Source organism: Oryctolagus cuniculus, chromosome 16 (assembly GCF_051225735.1).
Source record: "Oryctolagus cuniculus isolate XC-2025 breed Fujian yellow rabbit chromosome 16, ASM5122573v1, whole genome shotgun sequence".
NCBI classification, from domain to species: domain Eukaryota; kingdom Metazoa; phylum Chordata; class Mammalia; order Lagomorpha; family Leporidae; genus Oryctolagus; species Oryctolagus cuniculus.
In genome coordinates, this window is record NC_142882.1 from 59,260,371 (window position 1) to 59,280,573 (window position 20,203).

General features: G+C 44.6%; 1 protein-coding gene across 6 annotated transcripts in view; it reads left to right on the forward strand.

The window, feature by feature from the left end:
• ITPRID1 (ITPR interacting domain containing 1) overlaps positions 1–13,614 on the forward strand; it is a 129,504-nt gene extending 115,890 nt beyond the window's left edge. For 5 of the 6 annotated variants that reach the window (XM_089315473.1, XM_089315474.1, XM_017344417.4 and 2 more), the window contains 5 exons: positions 49–1,377; positions 5,889–6,016; positions 7,117–7,228; positions 7,967–8,132; positions 9,231–13,614. In XM_089315473.1, coding sequence (XP_089171599.1) covers positions 49–1,377; positions 5,889–6,016; positions 7,117–7,228; positions 7,967–8,132; positions 9,231–9,277 — 1,782 coding nt within the window. In that variant the 3' untranslated portion in view covers positions 9,278–13,614. Of the gene's footprint in view, positions 1–48; positions 1,378–5,888; positions 6,734–7,116; positions 7,229–7,966; positions 8,133–9,230 lie in introns of those variants that run through there. The other variant, XR_016222594.1, reaches the window with a different exon arrangement.
• Positions 13,615–20,203: the final 6,589 nt, after the last annotated feature.

Below are 20,203 nucleotides of genomic sequence, written 5' to 3' on the forward strand. Positions count from 1 at the left end.
CTCTGCCGCTTGCCGACTCACTCCCTTTGGTCCCACTTTCTCCCACAGATGCCTTCCTTGCCAAGCAGTCAGAGTCCTGCTGAGAATCCTGGCAGCAAGCCTGGTGGTGGGAGCCACAGCTTCGGGTTCTCTCAGGACTGGCAGCCAGAGGCCGATGGATCTGATCCCAAGAGTGCTGTGAGCACACCTGCTCCAAGCCAGTCCTGGAGTGTGTTGGAAGAAAAGGGCTCAGACTCTGTAGTGGGAGAAGAATCTCAGCTTGAGGCCATCCAGGAGCCCATGGGACACTTGACCCCAGATCTGGCCCTTGCCCAGACCTCCCACGGTGGGGCACACCTAAGGGAAGATGGCCGTGTACCCCCGCCACCAGCCTGCCCTGGCTATGAGGACATTGAACCCCTCGTCACTTCCATGAATGATCCTCTGGGGTTCACAATGACCCACACCACAGGAGAAGGGAAGGACGAGTTTCTCAGGCCCTCTGGAGCTGGCACAGTGCACATGCAAAATGCACACTCCCAGGAGTCTCTGAGGGCTCCCAGAAACGACCATGTTGAAGACAAGCTCCTCCAGCTGGACGCCAAGGCCCCAGAAGGAGAGGACAAGAGCAGACGTCATCCTGACACCAGCAACGGCTTACTGGCAGGACACAGTCCACCATGGCGTGAGTCTCGTGTCCCTGAGCAGAGCAAAGTCACACCCGGTACAGCGGACCGCATTCCCATGTCTGCGGAGTCTATTCCCCACTTGGAAACCCCCCCTGGGGACGCTAACCAGGCAAAGCCAAGGTGTAGAGCTTTGGGTCAGAGACCACCTGGGGCGGAAGGTGAGGTGGAAAAGCTGCCCACGAATGCCGATGCAAACACTAGCAGCTGCAGGTCTGTGACGATCCAGATGTCCTCTAGCCTGCTGTCAGCTGCCTGGAGCACGGTGGCCTTGGGGACTGACTGTAGAGGAACAGCGTCAGACCATGCTGTGTGTGACTCTGCCACCACAAGAGGATCGAGGCTGCGGACAGAGGAGAGACGGTCCCGCGATGTTTCGGTTCAGACTGATTTCTCTGAGCCCAGGCCCTGGCATTGCTGTGCAGCCCTGAGGAGGGAGGCCTTGACACACGGGCTCCAGCCCCTCACCAGATCTGTCTCTCTGGACACAGGCTTCCCCTGTGCCTACCCTGTGGGCACCTGCCTGGCTGCACCTGCGCATGGCTGTGTCTGTGGTCCTCACCATCCCCACTGCTGCTGGGAGAAGCAAAGCTGCAGCCCTGCACCCCCAGCCTGTGGGCATTGCCTGTGCTCACAGGCTGCTGGGCATCTAGATGCCCACACAGCGGCCCTGAAGATCCTTCAGGACACTCCTGTGAGGGAGCTGTGTTCCGTGAGTATTTCCCTCTACAAAGACAGGAAGGCAGAGACCCCAACAATCCGCCTTCTTCCCCAAATGTGAGACAGCTGAGGGTATACTCTACTGTTTTAAAGCCTCAGTCATATTGGGGGAGTGCTTTCCTGTTTCTTATATAGGCACCTATATATGTTGTTGGTCTGACATATCAATATATAACTTTACAATAATATATATAGTAAATCATGTTTGATTTTATGTTGTTAAAATTAACACTCTACACAGAAAAATTATGTTTAAAAAAACTCAAGAAAGGGCCCTTGTAGACACATCCAATGTTATCCTTTTAGTGTAAATGCTGCATATATTCATAAAAATAAGATAATATCTAGTTTCTGTTCACCACTATTAAAAGCAATATAAATCATATTGACCATGCTAAGGAGAGAGATGGGTCTGGCATTGTGATACAGCAGGTTAAGCCGCCTTCTGCAAAGCTAGCTTCCCATATGAGAGCCATTTTAAGTTCCAGATGCTCTATTTCCAATCCAGCTTCCTGCTAATGTGCCTGAGAAAGCAGAGGAGGATGGCACAAGTGCTCAGGCCCTGCACCTACGTGGGAGACCCAGACTGAGTTCCAGGGTCCTGGCTTCAACCTGGCTTAGCCCTGGCCTTTGGCCACTTGGGGAATGAATTAAGGATAGTTATCCTTCTCTCCCTCTCTCCCCCCATACCCCCCTTCTTTCTGTAACTCTGCCTTTCAAATATAAATACATAAGTCTTTAAAAAGAAAAAGATACAACAAACATGTATCTAGAGACCAATAAGGTAGAAGTTGATTGCATCAAGCTGTCTTTGGTAAGCATCATCATTTAATTTGTGAATTCTGTAATCAGGTATCTAAGGCAACAATATTGATGCTCAATTTAACTGTCATTTAGTAATGTGATCATAAGTAAAAAACAAACAAACAACACAAAAAGAAAGGCAGTAAAACAGCTTCCCATGGTAGAAACTAAAAACCTAAAAACACATCCCACTTAACAAGGCTGACATGATTGGGATGTCTGTGACAGTTCAGTGCAGACCAAGGAGGCAGCCCTGTGTGGCACTGCAGAGAAACACAAGACTAATTGGTAAAACCTATTTTTGTGGTCTTGTGGGTTCTTTAAGATAACAGTTTGTTGATACAATTAAAATTGTATATAGAAATTAATTCTTTATAGTAAATTCAAAACAATGGTTTTTGTAATTAGATTCCTATATATAAGCAAATTCCTCACAATAATATAATTTAGGAGTGTTAACGTTTTAGAAAAGAAATTGAAATGTATCAGAAATAAGATTTATATATACTAGAAAATTCTTAACAATGTTTGTGATTTAAAGAAAAATGAAAGTGTTCAAATTTTACAATGCAATATAGGCTAACTCAAAAGCAGAAGTTCTTTGTCTTTTGGTAGTGCTGCTGTTATTATTGAAGTTAAAATTGGTTTTCATGGGTCTGGACCACTAGAGATCTTCTATTGTATTTGAGTTATAATCCAGTCCTTATAATGGAAAAACAATACAAAGCATTCCTTCTTTCTTTTCTTGCCTAAGGTTTTCTTTATTATAAAACTCTTTGGATGCCTGTTCTATGGCTAAAATGTATCTTTTTTAGCGTTTCCAAATGGCCAGAAGATGGCAGAGTTTCAGAATCTTCCATCACTCCCTTCCGAGTATAAAAACAAGCCCCCTACCTACCCCTTACCTTCTAATCATAAAGGGTTACCCTCAATTCTCTGGATAAACCACCTTTGATGTTTATGATGTTCAGCCAACTTGAACACAATATTTGTATGGATATGACTTTGCTGTCCTACTTGGAAGTGAATTTGAACCAGTGGGCCAGTCTTGGTTACCTTGCAGGAATGGACTTGACCGATTTTGTTAGCTTGCTACTAAGTAAAGCATACTCATATTTTCTACATGTGTCCAACTACACAGTCGGCCTTGTTGCAATTCAGTTCTTAAGAAGAAAATACATGAACCAGGAGACTTGGGTTTGAAATCGGATTGCTGTGTTTTGACCAGAGACAAGTTAACTACTCTATGTCAGAACATATATCTATAAAAGAAGCTCTTCATGGCCTTCAAGATATTTCCTGCTTTTTAAAATTATTTCCATTTGATTTGCATTGAAGAGAGACAAACAGACACATACAGAGAATTTCCATCTGTTGGTTCATTCTCTAAATACCTGCAATAATCAGGGCTGGGTAAGACCAAAGCCAAGAGCCTGGAAATCAATCTAGGCCTTCCACATAGGGACCCAACTAGAGCCATCACCTTCTGTCTACCATGGTGTGCATTTGTAAGAAACTAGGGTTGGAAGTAGAGCTAGGCTTCAAATCCAGGGCTCCCATGTAGGATGCAGGTGTTCCAAGTGGCAATTTAACTGCTGTGACAAATATCCACCCTTATTTTCTGGTTTTAAGAGCCATCAACTAATTAAATTTGAAAAAATCCTTGCCAACATCACTCATGTTTCAATGATTCTTCAAACTGGTTCAAATTCACTCATACTGATGCAAAATTGTAGTTTTACTATGCAAACTGTTATTCTGCTTAAAACTTAGAGTACTTAAAACTTAACTCTCAAAAAAAAAGATGGAGCATTTTCAGTATAAAAATTATTGCTGTTAGGAAAGTATTTGCATTAGGACAATTCTAGAAAAAATAGCCATCAGGCGGCCAGGATCTTGGCCATGTGACTCTAAGGCGGAGGAGAAGAAATCTGGAACTTCCTAAAACAAGTCTGGGGCATTAGCCTAGCTGTGTGGTTGGTCTCAGTGGAAGGAAGATGGGGAGAGGGTTAACAGGGACCAGCCAGCCAAGTCAGTTTCCTTGACAGAGCTTCACAGAAGCCCCATTCCATGCTTTCTGCTTCTGTCCCCTTGGCCATCCTGGTCTGCAAGGGACACTGGGAAACAGTTTTTTAGATAGACACATTGCTGCTCAGATATCAGAAGTGCCTTCATAATAACAAAAGGAAGAAATAATAGTAGGCAGCTACAGACTCACACTGACCTGGGAGGAGATCCCAACCTGTGGGCCTGGTAGAGACAGCTTTAGAGATCACCCAGCATTATTACCACTCAATGACATGGTAGTGACGTTGGGGTTCCGGGTCATGGGTCTATTCAAAGTGTGATCTAACAGCAGCTGCAGCGCAAGGATGGCTGGCAAAAACTCAGCAAATCAGAGTGCCCCACAAATGGACTTCAAAGAGAGCAGGCCTGAGTTAAAGTAAAAAACAGATTTTATTCAGTAACTATTTTCAGTAGGGGAAATAGCAGAACTCTGTTTTGATTTGTACAGTGGTGACTTGGGAATTTTAAAGAGACAGCAAGGGAGGGAGGCTGGCTGAAGCTCAGTAGAGTCGGGGAATCCAAAGTGACATAGGGTTCCTCGGCATAGACGCCATTAGGCTGGGTGTGTTGACCAGAGTTAGGATTCCACCAGACCACGGAGACTGGAAGGCGCAGTGCCGAGCACTTCAGGTGATTACGTTTCAATGGAATAATCCTCAGGTCCTTGAGAGACTTCCAAACTGTTCAGGAAACATATTGCCAGCTGCAAGCCCCTTCCAGGAAACACTCTAAAGAAAGGAGGTCAGAGGCCTCTGTTGAGGTGTTAGCTGGAGCAAATAGTGGATCATGATGCCAGCACTGGCCTTTCTCAGGGTCGGGGTCATCCCCAGGAAGGGCTCTGTGCTGGAGAGCTCCTGTCGCGTGTCTCGGCCGGTCTCCTCGCACAGCGGTTGGGACAGAGCTCTCGTGTGTGGAGAGGTCTGCTGTCCTCAGGGCCTCCGACACGTTGACATTAGGGAGCTCAGGCAAGAGCCCGGTCCTCCAGAGAAAGTACAATTTAAGGGAGGACACAGGAGCAGTGGCGGGAGGGGAGCAGGGCTGGGAGAGTGACTGGGGTGCAAGTCTGGATTCCAACTCCCAAGCAGGTTGGAATGCCTAAGCTTGGTCCCGCTCCGATGAGCTTGTTAGCTGGATGCAGCTGATCCTGCAACTCTTAACCCCCAGGGACTGCTGCTAAGCAGGGCTAACACCGAAAGATAATACTCTAAGCAGATTTCCTTTAATCAGGCACAAACCACCTGAACAGATGTGTTCAATGTTATTGATACTCAGAGTCAATACTCAGCACCCAAGTTAAACAAGATTAACCACGCATAATGTTTTTAAGCACAAGCTCCCAATCTGCCCCCTTTTATCCCTTTATCATCTGGTCCTTTGGATGACCTTCGGGTCTCTGGAACGTGATGACCAGCACCCAAGGATCACCCAAGAACCACTGCCCTCCTTGTCCAGTCATGCCCTGTGCCTTTAGTTGCTTCCAAAGCCAGAGGCTGGGCCCTCCCTCTTCTTCCTCATGCATTAGAGCCTGGCTTTGCAAACAGGTAGGCCTCAGCGGGAAGCCCGGCTCCATCCCGCGGAGCCCTTGCAGTGACTCTGAAAGCCACCTTCTCAAGAATTCCTGATTGTTCTCAGTTCACAGTCCAGGAGATGGAGGCCATGAAGATGGTATGCCGCGGTTTCCGGGAGCACTTGGAGGAAATCGAACAGCACCTTACAGGACAGCAGGCACTCTTCTACAGACACATGTCAGAGGAGGAAAGGTAACTTTCTGAGGCGGCCGTCAAAGTAAGTAGCAGCCCCCACCCCTGGAGCAAGGAAAGTAATCAGAGCAGGACACAGGAGCACCTGGAGCAGGGCTAATGAGAAACCCACCAACCTTCCCTTTGCTTTCCAGGTTTTGTTCTGGCTTTCTCAGTGGGATGTGGGAGAACCACCAGGGAGGGTCAGAAGAGGGGCAGTCAGCTGGGAGAGGGGGCACTGCCAGCAGGGTGCCTCTAGCAAATGTGGACTCGTGCACATGCAAATGTTGGGCGTTATTAAAGATTTGGGAATCTGCATTGTTTTCACATAGCTTAAACATATGCCCTCAGCCCCCAAGTATACAAATCATTCATCCTCTGGAAGTAAGGAGGTGGGAACAGGATGTAATTGTAAAGGGCCCTGAGGATTCTTACCGTGGAAATGGGAATTTTGTAAAACTTTACGGTGGTGATGCTTACAGAAACTGGTAAATTTATTAAGAAGTACCGAATTGTTCTCTTAAAACAGGTGAATTTCCTGATGAGCAAATTATGCACAATAGCATTGTTTTTTTTTGTTTGTTTGTTTTTTTTTTTTGACAGGCAGAGTGGACAGTGAGAGAGAGAGACAGAGAGAAAGGTCTTCCTTTGCCGTTGGTTCACCCTCCAATGGCCGCCGCGGCCGGCGCGCTGCGGCCGGCGCACCACGCTGATCCGATGGCAGGAGCCAGGAGTCAGGTGCTTTTCCTGGTCTCCCATGGGGTGCAGGGCCCAAGCACCTGGGCCATCCTCCACTGCACTCCCTGGCCACAGCAGAGGGCTGGCCTGGAAGAGGGGCAACCGGGACAGAATCCGGCGCCCCTACCGGGACTAGAACCCGGTGTGCCGGCGCCGCTAGGCGGAGGATTAGCCTAGTGAGCCGCGGCGCCGGCCCAATAGCATTGTTTTTTAAAATGCAACCAGCCCTAGTAATATTCCTATGCCTGCAACTGATGCAAATAAAGAAGGTCACAGTCTCTTAAGAAATTCCAAAGGCAGGCCTTGCATTATGAAAGAAACACTGGAAGGCTGCCCCAGGAAGTGATTGCTAACTGTGGTCATTTTCTATTATTTACCTGCAGGGAGGAAGCAGCCCAACTGCAAACTTTGCGTGAGACCCTGAGGCAGCAGGTGGCAGAGCTGGAGTTTCAGTTAGGAGACCGGGCGCGGCAAGTCAGAGAAGGGATTCTCTTGGTATGGGGTGCTGGGTGTGGAGTTTGTAACCATAGTTGGGGGAGGGTGGCGTAAATGAGAAACCAGGTTGTGTAGTTATTGCCGATTCTAGGGTTGTGTACTCACACCGTCATTCAAAGTGTAAAGAGAAGTATCTTGGCTCTCTCAAGGCCACACGACCAGCTGGTGGAGACTCAGACTCCAACTCTGCTGTGGGTTGATGACTGCTTTGCGTATTCCCTAGAAGCCCGTGATTCAAGGCTCAATCCCAGGGTGTGCTGTTGGGAGGGGATAGAAACTTGGAGACCTGGGGTCTAGTGAGAGGTCCTGGGAGGCTGTGCTCTCAGAAAGAGATTCTCACGTGGACTCTTGAATTCCCAAGAGAAGATTGTTAGAAAAGCCTGAATCAGCCCCTACTCTGTCTGTCTGCTCCCGCGCAGAGATGTAAGCCCTTGCCTGCTCCTGAACACGTCTGCCATTGCCATCCTACCAATCGCCAAGCGGTCATCACAAGAAATGAGTCAGTTCAGTGTCATGACAGGGTACTATCAGCCTATTTTCCAAATAAGAACAGGAATCTTGGGCAAGGCAAAACTTATCTTTTAAACCGATATGGGCACAATCACTACCAGCATCCACTGCTGGCTCGAAGACCCCATTATGAAGAACTTGGCATCTGATAAATGCCTTCCTCCCAAGTCTGAGTTAGATGTTTGGTGCATAAATGTTGTTCACTCTTTTGTCATGGTTTTCTTCTAGCAACTGGAGCTTCTCACAGGGGAGCCACCTGAACGTTGTACAAATCTGCCTCATTGGACCTGGATGGAAGGAAACAATGGCCAAACTTCATGTGCTGAACTTCACCCAGCCATGACTGCCAGGGCTACCATTCCTCCCAACAGTGGCCAACAGGCTCCCAGCTCAGGTGAGAGTCAGATGGCTGCCTTCACTCAACCTGCCCTGGAGACCTGCACCAGGATGTCTCCTCCATCAGTAGCTCAGTCTGAGGCAGGTCCAACTCCTAGTCCAGCATTTTCTAGAGTCTATGAGGTATCCTGGATGTCTCAGTATCTAAGACATTGATTCAGGTGCCTATGTCCCATGTTGGAGGTGTGCCTTGATTTTATTTCTGGCTCCAGCTCCTAATTCCAGCTTCCTACCAGTGTAGTCCCTGGAAGACAGAATGATGTTTCAAGTAATTGAGTCCCTGCTACCCATGGATCAGAAGTGGAGCAGCCAGAACTCGAATCAGCACCCATATGGAATACCAGCACAACAGGCGATGGCTTTACCCAATATGCCATAGCACCAGCCCCTCAAATACATTTAAAAAAAGAAAATTGTGTGGGAAGGGGCGGCTCTATGGCATAGCAGGTAAAGCTGCTGCCTGTAGTGCCAGCATCCCATATGGGTACCGGTTTGAGTCCTGGCTGTTCCACTTCTGATCCAGCTCTCTGCTGTGGCCTGGCAAAGCAGTAGAAAACTGCCCAAGTCACTGGGCCTGTGCACCCATGTCGGGGGCCCAGAAGAAGCTCCTGGCTTCAGATCAAGCAGCTCTGGCCATTGCGGCCATCTGGGGCATAAACCAGCAGATGGAAGACCTCTCTCTCTCTCTCTTCCTCTGCCTCTCTGTGACTCTGCCTTTGAAATAAATAAATCTTCAAAAGAAGTAAAATAAACTTTTGTAAAATAGGAATAAGAAAAAAACACAGGCTTGTTGGATAGAACAAATGTACTGAATCATGTGCGGTATTAAATCCAACGCTCATCATCTAGCAAGTACTCCAGTTGTGTTAGCCATTCAAGTGCACATCCCAACAACTCAGTACTTTCAAGTTGTAATTATTATCTTCCTTCTGTTAAAAGTACTGTTAATAAAGTATTTTATGCAAAAAGAATGTTAGCAAGTGTGTGATGGATGAGTGAGATGGGAATAAGCAGCCTCAGGAGACAGTAAAGAGACTGATCTGTGACAGAAGCACAATTTTCGGCTGTATTGTGAGCTGAGTTTGAATTTTAACAGGGTGTTTGTTTATGGACGGCTTTGACAACCTGGAAGATGGCTTCTGATGTGACAGTGGAGGAAAAGGAGACCCACTGCTTTCAGAGGAAAGGCAGCACCTGGAGTCCTCAAAGATCTGCAACCATTCCACGGTGTTTCCCTCCAGTGGTTCGTTCTCCCAGTTCTCCAGCAAAGAGCACGGAGAGGAGCCCTGAAGCAGGGAGGCTGCCCCATCACTGCCAGGGCTATCACTGCCCTCAGCGCATGATGCACTGATTGCCAAGGCTGCTCCCACCATCGATGCCCTCAGTGCATGATGCGCTGATTGCCAAGGCTGCTCCCACCATCGATGCCACCATCAATTAGCAGGCCTTCAGACGTAGGCTGAATTATATCGCTGCCTTCCCTGGTTCATATAATAAGTGTCCTCATATACAGACCTGTTCATTGTTCCTATTTCTCTGAAAAACCCTGACATGAAAGACACATCATAGAAGAACTAAGAAACTGGCTACAAAAGTACACACTGAGTCCTGCCATTTATCCTGAGCGAGAAGCAATGGACTCTGGGATTGAATCTAAGGTTTGGGGTTTAAATCCAATTCCACTATATATTGCCTGTGTTGGATAAATGGTTGAAATTCACTAAGTCTCAGTGTCATCATCTGTATATCAACAGTTAATGCATATTTTAGGGTGCTTCAAAAACTGCACAGAAAGTGGAATTAAAAAAAAGTTTATATTGATGCAAACAACTTTTGAAATCCATGCATATCTTTTCCACAATGTGCATTTTCTGTGAACTTTTTCAAGACCTTATATAGTCTTTTAGAGCAAGCCTAGAGCTTGGTTAGGGCTCAGGAGATGTTAGTGTTGATGATTAGGATGGTGATAGAAAGTAGATGCAATACATTGAATACCTACAGGCAAGGTACAGGGCTAAGCACTTTACTTGAATTATCACTTACTTTCACAACAATCCTAAGAGGTAGGAATTAATCTCAACACACACGTACATACTTGCTTAGAAAGACTGAAAACTGTGAGAGCTGGCAACTATTAAGGATTGAGTTGACTCACTGATTTCCCGGTTTGCTACACCAGTGCTTTGTCATTATGGTTCTTTCAAGTGTTGGGGCTTATGTGGAACCTACTGATGGGCCCCAGTTAGAGTAGCTCTGCTTCTGTGTGCATTATACATTGTTTTAGCAGAAATTTTTGTTCAGAAATTCTCATTGCTACAGATAAGTTTGAGAACAGTGAATGTACTAATCACATATGACTGTTGCACTCAAAGAGGTTCTGAGTGACTTTCACATAAGGAGACGATGCTGCCACAGAGGATTCCTCTCCAGCCTACCATCCTAGAAACTCTTCGCTTATTTGTACTTGAACCACTGCTAAGAAAAATGGCAGGAGTCCTGCAAGTCTCAAATCTCTGTATCCTCTTGATCATATTCAAGTTGACTACGTTCAGGAAAAGACAGACCATGTATTTGAAAACAGAGAGAAGAATTGCAATAAATATTTGCAGAAGGCAAGCCTTTTAATTATGAAACCAAACTTGGGGATTTTATTTCATTAAATGAAAAAGAATGTGAAGTAAAAATCTCAGCACCCAGTCATTTTCAATTTTGGAAATTCACCAGGAAACAATCTGGACTCTTGTCTATCAAAGGTCTGGAGTCCTTCCCTGGATTAATGTCATCCCAACCAGATCCAATTTCAGTATTCAAAGCCACAAGCTCTGAATCATGGAAGTGTGATTTCAGACACAATACTTGGAATTCAAGTCACATGTATTCCTTGGCTTTCTTGTGCATGAGTGAACACCCAAGTCACAGGATGGAGACAAAAAAAAAAAAAATGGAACCTTGAAGGCTACTCTGAACCATAGCATGTACAGAAATCCATTTGTTAGCACACAGAATAGCATCCCTAGGAAAGTGTCCTATTCAATTTTATTTAACAGATAATCTCTTATATGTAGATGCCTATCTGCAGAACTGGAGCTTTTTTTCTGCTTCAAAAGAAAATCATTCCAATAAAGAGGGAGACAAGATGTTGTAATACCATGAGAATCAGGTCTGTTTTTTTTTTTTTAATCTGTTTCTGGGATGTAACACAAGTCGAATACAACAGGACACTTGCAGAGCTGCTGAGGGATGAAAGTAGTTTACCTTTAAGAAAAAAAGTGTTGGTATTTTCACATTGGAGCAATGGGCTGCATATTTAATTACAAATTGTAATTTACAGGGATTACATAATTAGATTATTAAAAATGATGTTGAACTGCCCTTTTTGAAAATAAAGAGGTAACAGAAGCCATATTACGGACGGGACATTTCCCTAGCACACAGGCGATCCTGCTAACAGCTCCATTCTAAAACCTGAACAGAGCAGAAGGTGGGTAGGGATGTGCCCTCTCTGTACCTGTCTTCAGTTAAATAAAGGGAGAATCGTCCACATTGAGAATGATGCCAAATCCTAGGAAACAAAGCTAAAGAATCTTCATTTTTGTGTATTTGAAGAACTCATTCCAATTCATGCTGTCATATTTTTCCCTGAATAGAGAGACCTGCTTTCTCCTCTGGGCCTCCTAGGTGCCCCCTATGAATCTTGGTCTTAACGTGTGTGTGGTACCTAATTACTCAAACTTCTGCCCTCTCCTGGACTTCCGAGTAAGTTTCTCTTAGGAAGAGGATGGAGTTATTTTTTTTTCTATTGTACCTAGCACTAAAACATAGTAGCAGCATTTGGTAAACCAGTAAGTTTACAATATCAAATCTGACCCTAGGACTTAACCCTCTGAATTATATTTTCATTGGATATAGAGATATGAGTTGATTTTTTTTCCTTTCAGCACTTGAAAAATGTTATTCCACTGATTTTTTGTTTTGTTTTGAGCTCCATGGTTTCTGATGAGGAAGCTCTGATTATTCAAGTTATCAGTGTCGTGCGTGTAATGTATTGCTTTTGTCTGAGCTTTTGTTTTGGTTTTGATCATTGATTATGATGAATAAGAGCATGTTTTCCTTGATTTCATTCTACTTGAAATTTATTTACTTTCGTTTATAAATTTATGTTCTTTACCAAATTTGGAAAATTATCAGCCATTATTTCTTCAAATGCATTTATTTCTTCCTCTCCTTCCAGGACAGCAATAAGAGTAATATACGAGCTCCTGATACCGTTTCATGGTTCTCTGCAGCTCTGTTTGCTTTATAGCAAATGTTTCCCCCAACCTGTGCTTTCTGTATCAGCTAATTATTATTTTCCTTTCACATCTATATTCTGCCTTTGAAGTCCTTCAGTGAACTTTTTATTTGTTACTGAATCCAAAATTTCCATGTGATTCACTGATAAACCTTCCACTTCTTGGCCGAGAATGTCCATCCACTCCTTTCAAGAGTATTCACCCACCCTATCTTCATGGATTCACCCTAACTTCATGAATCGTCATGGAAGAGGTACATTCAGGTCTTTCTTTACCAATAATAAAGTTCTGAGAATTCCCACAGTTGGGCCAACCTGGCATTTTCAGGTGTTGATTACATGTTCCCTTGGAGACTGCTAAGATATTCCTGGCTCTTTGTGTATAGACTCTTTTCCTATTGTGTCTGGGGAATTTTTGTAGTACACCATGGGACTGTCAGTTCTGTGCTTGCCTTAGTAGGCCATCAACTCAGTGAGGTTGCAACCTCCACCTTAATCCATCTGCAGACTGTGTTCTGCATTACCTGCCTGACCGTGAGTGTACACCACCCAGGAGTCAGCCTGGCACCATAGTTCAAGGGTCAAAGCCTTCGCATGTTGCTTCCAATCAGTTCTCTACATGCGCAGCTGAGACGAGCCCAAGGCTGTATACACAGATCTAAGCGATACCTTTTCCCAGCTACCTCCTGCCTTGCCTCCCACCCCTATTTTTTCTCCTCTAGGCTTCTTTTCCTGGCTCTGATTAGAAAACCATGATTTTGGCATCATGAACTTCCTGCAACTGAATTGATCTCAGGACAAAGCAGCAATAGGAACAGGTCTGAGGAGACTCTGCATCTGTAGCTGCTACCTGATTCCACCTGCCCTGCCACTGCTATTGCCATTGCACAGGAATGCACCTTGTTTCTGGGGCCTGCCTGGAGTAGGCCTGGGAGATGCAAAAGATCTGTTTCCCAGGGGATCCCTTTCCTTGTCCTTTGGCCCAAAAGTGTGTTTTATGTTAACACCTGTTGCAACAGTTTTAAGATTCAGGTTGCCCGAGAATCTATGCAAGAAAAGATGGGGGGGGGGGGCAGGAATTCATTTCCAGAGGTATTTTCCCTTGAGCTTTCCATTCTCCTTCCCAGTCGATCTGCTAGTATTTGCTTTTTGGAGTCCACAGCTTATTGCTTCTTATATTCTGTTCAGGTTTTTAGTATTCATCAGTGGGGAAGATGGGATAGCATGTACTTAGTCCATCTTAACCAGAACTGAAGTTTATCAATCTAGTTTTTTTTTTTTATTTTGTTTATTTTTTATTTTTTGACAGGCAGAGTGGACAGTGAGAGAGACAGAGAGAAAGGTCTTCCTTTGCTGTTGGTTCACCCTCCAATGGCCGCCGCGGCCAGCGCACCACGCAGATCCGATGGCAGGAGCCAGGCACTTATCCTGGTCTCCCATGGGGTGCAGGGCCCAAGCACTTGGGCCATCCTCCACTGCACTCCCTGGCCACAGCAGAGAGCTGGCCTGGAAGAGGGGCAACTAGGACAGAATCCGGCGCCCCGACCGGGACTAGAACCTGGTGTACCGGCACCACAAAGCGGAGGATTAGTTTAGTGAGCCGTGGCGCCAGCCTCTAGTTGGTTTTAATATTCTCTTTGTATAGTAACATAAACACTAGCACATGCTTACCATGTGCTAAAGCCACTATGCATGAAATTTTCCTGTAGAAAAGCAAATGTTGGTGGTAATTATCATTATTCTCATTTTAAAGATGAGGAAACAGGATTGCTGAGGCTATGTGGATTGTTTAATGTCACACAGCTGGAAAACCAGGTATGATCCCAGTTGATCTGCCTCCAAGACCACACTCAAGGACTCTGCAATATAGCCCTGGCCAGCTCTGTCACGCCACCCACGTTAGGCCAGAGCTACAGATGTTCTGAATACAGGTGAGGATCAGGCAGGAGTGTTCTCTGAAACCCGTGTTTTTCTAGCTTTCAGCATCAATTAGGTCAGATTGAAAGATGTACTTATGCACAAGGCATGTTGAGATTTAATATTGCTTTGTGTTGGTTACTGGGCAGGTGTTTGTTTAAAAGAAGTAGAAACAGGTGTGTGGGCCCTGATTCAATTACATGATGGAGAGGGACACACTGATCCATGGCCATTTTCAAGGAGAGAGGCTGATGGTGCTAATTAATCATTTGTCTGTCAGAACCAAATAGAACATAATAGAAAATGATGTTCCAGTTGCCACAGGTACGGGACACAGACTCTTGGGCCAGCTCTCCCAGTGAACAGATGCAACTGTTCATGGTGATGGCAATTAAGATGCAGTACCTGCATTCTTCAGGATTACCATTTCTGACATGGCTTGAAAGAAAGGTGTGTTAGAAACTCTTGCCAACAGCATGGGACCTCGTCCAACAGGAATCACCTCTCCAAGGAACCCTTCCCTTCAAAGAGATTAATTGAGTCTTTTTAGATCACAAGGGTGTCCCTTAGGAATGGCTGGAAGGGGCATTTTCAGTTATGTGCCCTAGAACATTCCAACTACCTCACCTGACCAGACGTTTGTGTTCAGAGTGGAGGAGTACAATAAATAACACTTAGTTCTTTCTTTCATTTATCTACTTGCCACTCAACAGCCAGAACAGCCTTTTAAAAAAGACAAAGCAGGTACTTTGGTCTATGCTTTGCAGTCCATTTCAGTACATTCAGGACATTTATAAGAACTCTGACTCCTCACCAAGTTCTACCAACTGTACATGACCCCACCTTGCACATCTTTCTGACCTCGTCTCATACAACTCTCCTTTTTTCTCTCCAATCCAACTTCGTGGGCCTTCTAGTTCTGCCTCGGGCTCCTTTTCTTGTCTGTCCCTTCTTTATATTTGCTTTTCTGCTCTACCCAGATAGTTGTAGGCCTGGTGCCTTCTCATTCAGATCTCTGTTCAAATGTCTCCTTCAGAAAGACATCCAGGATAACCCATCCACAAAAGGGTTTCTTCCTACACACACCTCTGCATATTCACTGTCTGCTTACCTGACTTGTTTTCCTTCATGGTAGGTATTTTCTGTGTTTTTGCTTTTTTCTTTGTTTATTCATTTAGTGTGTATCTCCCCTACTAGAACATCAGATTTACAGATGAGGGATTTGTCAGTCTTCTTTCTATATTATTCCCTAAAACACTGCCTAGCATATAATAAGTTCACAAATGGATTTGATGAGTGAATGGACAAAAGAATTGTCTAACCAGTTAACAAGACTATTAAAAACTGCAAAAAAAAAGTCTAATCCATCAAATAAGTTTTAGTTTGGGGAAGAAAACATATACAACTAATAACCTGTCCATGTTACTTTGTTCATATGAGGGGATTTTATAAATTTTCAGGAAGAGGGGTATCAAATGACTTTAGTGTAAAAATTTTTAAGCCATTCATAGCATTCTCACAATATACATTTTTCCCAAACTTTTGAAGACCCCTTCCAATCTTTCAAAAATTTCTGGTCAATAAGACTTTTCATCATTTTCAAAAGTTAGTAGAAAAGTTGAAAAAAAAATAGGACAACAAAGTAAGTCTTTTAAAAAGCAAAGACAACTTGAGTAACAGTGTTGTTGTTTTTGCTTCAGGGTCACATCACCCCTAAGTGACAGGGGTTGTCACAAACAGCCTGCAGTGTCACCACCATGACTCTCAGCTGTGCAGCCACCTCCAAGATCCAGCCCCAGGCTCCTGCTTGCTTTGCCAGCCCGTGGAACTCTCTCTGAAGACCCCCGTGCTGTAGTCCTGCCTCCTCTCTAGGACCTGCTTTGAAATAAGGTTTATTATGGGAAGGCTTTCTTTACCTTTGGGACCCCATGTCTATATGGGTTTTTCAGATTCTACTCAAGCATCTAGGTTACTGATTCTCAAGTGTGACTGCCTATTAAAATAATCTGAGAGGTCTCAGAAAGTTACCATTGCCTAGAAACCACATTCAGAATTTTTATATAATTGGTCTAGGGTGGGGCATGGGTGCTGGCGTTTTATGAAAGTGCTCCAAGTCACGTCAATGCATACACAGGGTTAAGAACTCTGAGCCCCAGTCATCTATAAGGAATTATATTTACAGGGCAGTAATTCACATATGTGAAATTTGACTTGTTTTTCTAGTCCAAGGGAGAAACAACTCAAAGGCAAGTACTTCTTAGGCATTCCCATTCATAGGGCACCTGCTGAGTCCTACCCTTCCTTGCTCACCTGCCCTAAAGCCTTGGTTTCTTATCTCAAAAAGTGCCTTGTACACGCCTTATCTATGAGGATGTTCACTGATTTTTTTTTTTCAAGAAACCACTCTTATGTATAGGTGTTAATAGCATTGATGATCTACCTCCTCTCCAAGTCAGCTTGGGCATCTCCACACCTCCAGGCCTCTGTTCTAGTCTTATCAATGCGATGGGGGCTGAGGAATATGGAGGAGCTTCCTCACTGCATCCAGACTCATCTGAAATGTCTGCATCCAAAAGCACCCTCCTACATCAGAGGTCAACTTTTGAAAATCTTTATCTTCCAGGATATGAGACTAGAAAGAATATCGCTCTTAATGAAGAAAAGCCAGAAAAAGTCATGTTTTGCGAACTCACGTTGATGCAAATATCCTCAACCATAGCTTAGCAAACCAGGGGTGGGTGTTTGGTGCAGTGATTAAGATGCTGATTTCGACACCTGCATCCCACATCAGAGTGCCTGGATTTGAGTCCTGGTGCTGCTTTGATTCCAGTTTCCTGATAATGTGTACCCTGGAAAGTAGTAGGTGATGGTTCAAGTACTTGTAAGTCCCAGATTGAATTCCAGGCTCCTGACTTCAGCCTGGACCAATCTGACTATTGTGGGCATTTGGGGGACTAAACCAGAGTATGATAGTTCTATTTCTGTTTTTCTCTCTCCCTCCCACTGCCTCCACCCCCCGGTGTGTGTGTGTGTGTGTGTGTGTGTGTGTGTGTGTGCCTGCCTTTGTGCCTTTAATATAGAAACACCTGGGAAGCCAGACTTGTGGCACAAAGTGTTAGGGCCACTGCCTGTGACTTCCTGTGTGGCTCCCTGCTAATGTGACTGGGAGAGCAGAAGATGGCTCAAGTGCAATGGACTCTGCCACCCACACGGGAGGCCATTTGGGGAGTGAACCAGCAGACGGAAGATCTCTCTTTCTCTCGTGTCTCTCTCGTGTCTCTCCTATCTTTATAACATTGCCTTTCCAACAAATAATAAAACTTTAACAAAAAATAAAGACTTTTTAATTAAAAATACACTAGCAAAATATTTTCATTAGATAAAAAAATAAATCAGGGCTTACTCAAGTAACAGGCTAGTAGGATACTTAAATACTATTCACCCTACTAGCAGACTAAAGTGAATATATATATAATCAACAGATTTAGAAAAAGCATTTGATGAAGTTTATATCCTGTCATGATCCAGTCTCTAAATTAGTATGAATTAAAAGGAACTTCTCCAATGTGATAATGGATACTTAGAAAAATCTATAGTTAACATCAGTTATTAGTGGCAAAGGACTTAATGGTTGTCTCTTAAATGCAGGAACAAGACAGGGATGGTTACTCTCACCTCCCCTGTTCGGTATTTTACCGGACATTCCACACATTGCAAAAAATAGTTTTAAAAGCCAATAAAAGGCCTATAGGCTGTAAATAGATAAAAGTCTTCTTGTTTGCAAATGACATTATGGTCTACATAGAAAACTCCAAAAGAATCTAAAAAATGATCTACTAAGAAAGCAAGTGAACTTACCAAGGTTACAGGATACTAGGTCATAGTATGAAGATTATATTTGTGCATAATACCAGTGAATAATTGAAAAGAAAGCTTAAAATGTAAATTACAACAAAATAGTACATAGATGTAAATATAAGAAAACAGCTGCAAATCTTCTTAGTGAAAACTATAAACCAAGGAAGACCAAGGAAAATGGAGAGAGATTCCATTTTATGACTGAAAGACTTGATATTTGAAAGATGTCAATATACCTCAGCTTGACTTCCTGATCCAGTGCAAATACAATCAAAATCTCAGGAGATTTTTTTTTGGAGATATTGACAGATTCTTCTTCCGCCCTCTTTCTCCTTCTCACCACCCCTCCACCGTTCATCTTTTTTGTCATGAATAAAAGGTCACTTTCTATTAGTAAAACAGTTTTCACCAGTTGTCACAGAAATAGACAGCAGTCAAAACATCTGAACTGCTGTTAACTTTTAGTACCCTTAAACAAGCGACACCTATTCACACAAGACTGATCTGTCCATACGGAAAAGTTGCAGCTACTTTTACATCATTAGTATTAACAAAGGTCATATTATTCCAGTTTAATATCTAAACCCACTGTTCCCTCCAGAAAACACTGTCCAGATAAAACATAGGCCACTTTATGTGCCTATGACAACTCTCTCCACGCGAAGCCCCTGGCTCCCAGCAACCAAATGAATTTGCTGCATCACGAGCCACAGTCAGAGCACTGTATCTGGGAAAGGAACAACATGACTTCAGTGGAAAAACAGAATTTGCACTGGAAACCTCTTCTGGCCCAGGGGTGACTGCCTTTGTGCAAACTGAAGTGGGTGGCAAAGAACAGGCCTGCTTTGTTAGCAGCTACTGGTGAAATGAGACCAGAGGCCTGCTATTTAATGCAGTTTTCAATGGGCACTTTCCCCAGGGCTAAATTGTCGCCTACAGACATTTCAATTATCAAATGCATTTTAAAAATAAGGGAGACAAAATACTCCTTTCCCCTGGCCCCAGGCTGTTGAGTTTGTGAGCTTATCTGATGGAGGAGGTTCTCACAGCAGAGGACTGTGTTCAACCTTGCAGTGTCCGACTCTGATCTCGGCCTCCTCCAGCCTCCTCCCATGCTGTGACAGGTCCCTGGGTAGCTCCAGATGACCCAGATATTTCTATGTCAGGAGCCAATCAACCTTGAAAATGGGAGTGATTTGACACCTTGTCTTTCAGCCAGCCCCAAACCTTCGCGTACCCTCCGCCCCCCTCTTCATAAAATCGAGCCGTCCTCTCTCATCCCCGTTCAGTTAGAGACCCCAGTCTCTGTGCTGCATCTGCTCCTGCATCAGTGCAGTCCCCCCGACCCCTGCTTCTCTCCTTTGTGATCCTGCCTATAGCTCTAAGTCTGCCTGCTCCCCTAATTCCTCCAGCTAACTACTCTTGCTCCCTTAGACCTTGCGTTCTAGACAGGTCAGAATATGCGTTGCAATAGGTTTGTAGGCAACTTTGGAACTTTAGGCACTAGTCCTGATTATAAGTTGATATGATACTGTCTCTCCACATCTATTACACAGTTCCGTAGCACCTCTCTGTGATCAATGATTGCCTCGAGCACTGGCCATAGCCTCACAGACCCACTGAGCCACAACCGTCAGTTTTCTGCTGTGTATCCCTGGTCCTAGCCACACACACAACCCAAATGGGCACATTGGAATGTCCGGCTCTTCCACACCATGCCCTGTCTGTGGAGAATCATGAAACCTGTCCCAGACTCTCTCTATGTTAAGTCTACCCCGTACAGCCATGCAGGGTAGCTAGCCAGAATCTCAAATGGGAGGCCGGCTCTCAGTCCTCTGAGCTCTGGAATCCCCAGCCTCTCAGAATACCAAGGGGTCTCCCAAGACACCAGAAGACTGGGGGCACCAAGCACACACTGGAACAAGTTCATGAGCCCCTTCTCTCTCTCCTAGCATCCCCCATCCCTAACCCCACCAGGGCTTTCCCACTTGTCTAAGAGGAAT